Raw genomic sequence first — 1,543 nt, 5'->3', positions numbered from 1 at the left:
CTGTAGGGGCCTCTAAAAACTTACTACCTGTGTCAACATGGCTGTAGGGGCCTCTAAAAACTTACTACCTGTGTCAACATGGCTGTATAGGCCTCTAAAAAACTTACTACCTGTGTCAACATGGCAGTAGGGGCCTCTAAAAACTTACTACCTGTGTCAACATGGCTGTAGGGGCCTCTAAAAACTTACTACCTGTGTCAACATGGCTGTAGAGGCCTCTAAAAACTTACTACCTGTGTCAACATGGCTGTAGAGGCCTCTAAAAACTTACTACTTGTGTCAACATGGCTGTAGGTAATGAGGTCTCTAAAAAACTTCTTACTTGTGTCAACATGGCTGTAGGTAATGAGGTCTCTAAAAAACTTCTTACCTGTGTCAACATGGCTGTAGGTAATGAGGTCTCTAAAAACTTCTTACCTGTGTCAACATGGCTGTACTTTGATCTTCTTGGTGAGCTTTGTTGATTATGAGTCTGAGTTCTTTGGACGGAAGAGGTCTGAAACAATTAAAGTTTGAAGAAACTTTACTTGTGTCACATACAGAATCTTGATGGTTGTGTATAAACTATACTATGCTTAAAAAAAATATAAATAAATGAATAAAAAAATATATTAAATCTGAAGTACGTAGGGATAACATCTGCATGTTTTCAACAGTAAAATAGCACGTAAAGTTCGTGGTATAAGATTTATACATCTAAGTATGCTAACGATAGGGAAAACTTCAACACTTAGACTAGCAAGAGCTGTTTACATATATCAATTGTTACAGTTTATCATCAAAATACTGTGTAGACAGCACTGAGGCATTAAGAAAACACTTACCTCGTGATGGTAAACTCACTGAAAGGTGGCATGCCAAGCGTGACCTGTTTCTGTCTGACTAAGAGGTCAGTCACAGCCTATTAAAAAGTATGAAGTCTTATTCAGTTCTATCACAACAGTCTGGTGGTTAAGATAATCCTAATAAAGACAATAACACTGATTAAATAAATTAAGTAAATGAAATATTCCTTTTCAGACATGACAATACATGACATTCAGCCAGACAATGGTTTGCAGTATAACCCAGACTGGAGCTTTAAACTTGGCAGGTTGACTGATAGAAAAACAGTAGTGCAAGAATTCACTGGCTTGAGGGATCACTCTAGAAGGTAACTGTATCAATAAAACTTGGTTTACTGGTAGAAGCTAACTGAACCAATGAACCTGGGTTTACTGGTAGAAGGTAACTGAACCAACAAAACTTGGTTTACTGGTAGATGGTAGCTATAACAACAAAACTTGGTTTACTGGTAGAAGGTAACTGAACCAATGAACCTTGGTTTACTGGTAGATGGTAGCTATAACAACAAACCTGGGTTTACTGGTAGAAGGTAACTGAACCAATGAACCTTGGTTTACTGGTAGAAGGTAACTGAACCAATGAACCTTGGTTTACTGGTAGAAGGTAACTGAACCAACAAACCTTGGTTTACTGGTAGAAGGTAACTGTATCAATAAACTTGGTTTACTGGTAGAAGGTAACTGTATCAATAAAACTT

The 1,543-nt window shown here is 37.6% G+C and overlaps 1 protein-coding gene across 1 annotated transcript in view; it reads right to left on the bottom strand.

The window, feature by feature from the left end:
- LOC106477473 (probable phosphorylase b kinase regulatory subunit alpha) overlaps positions 1–901 on the bottom strand; it is a gene marked incomplete at both ends in the record, with an annotated part of 3,277 nt that extends 2,376 nt beyond the window's left edge. Inside the window, 2 exons of the mRNA XM_013938034.2 lie at positions 418–496; positions 825–901. Coding sequence (XP_013793488.2) covers positions 418–496; positions 825–901 — 156 coding nt within the window. The remainder of the gene's footprint in view (positions 1–417; positions 497–824) is intronic.
- Positions 902–1,543: the final 642 nt, after the last annotated feature.

This window comes from Limulus polyphemus, unplaced genomic scaffold, assembly GCF_000517525.1.
Source record: "Limulus polyphemus unplaced genomic scaffold, Limulus_polyphemus-2.1.2 Scaffold15794, whole genome shotgun sequence".
Taxonomy (NCBI): domain Eukaryota; kingdom Metazoa; phylum Arthropoda; class Merostomata; order Xiphosura; family Limulidae; genus Limulus; species Limulus polyphemus.
The sequence above is the reverse complement of the archived record's forward strand: the minus strand, read 5'-3'. Positions and strand labels throughout refer to the sequence as shown.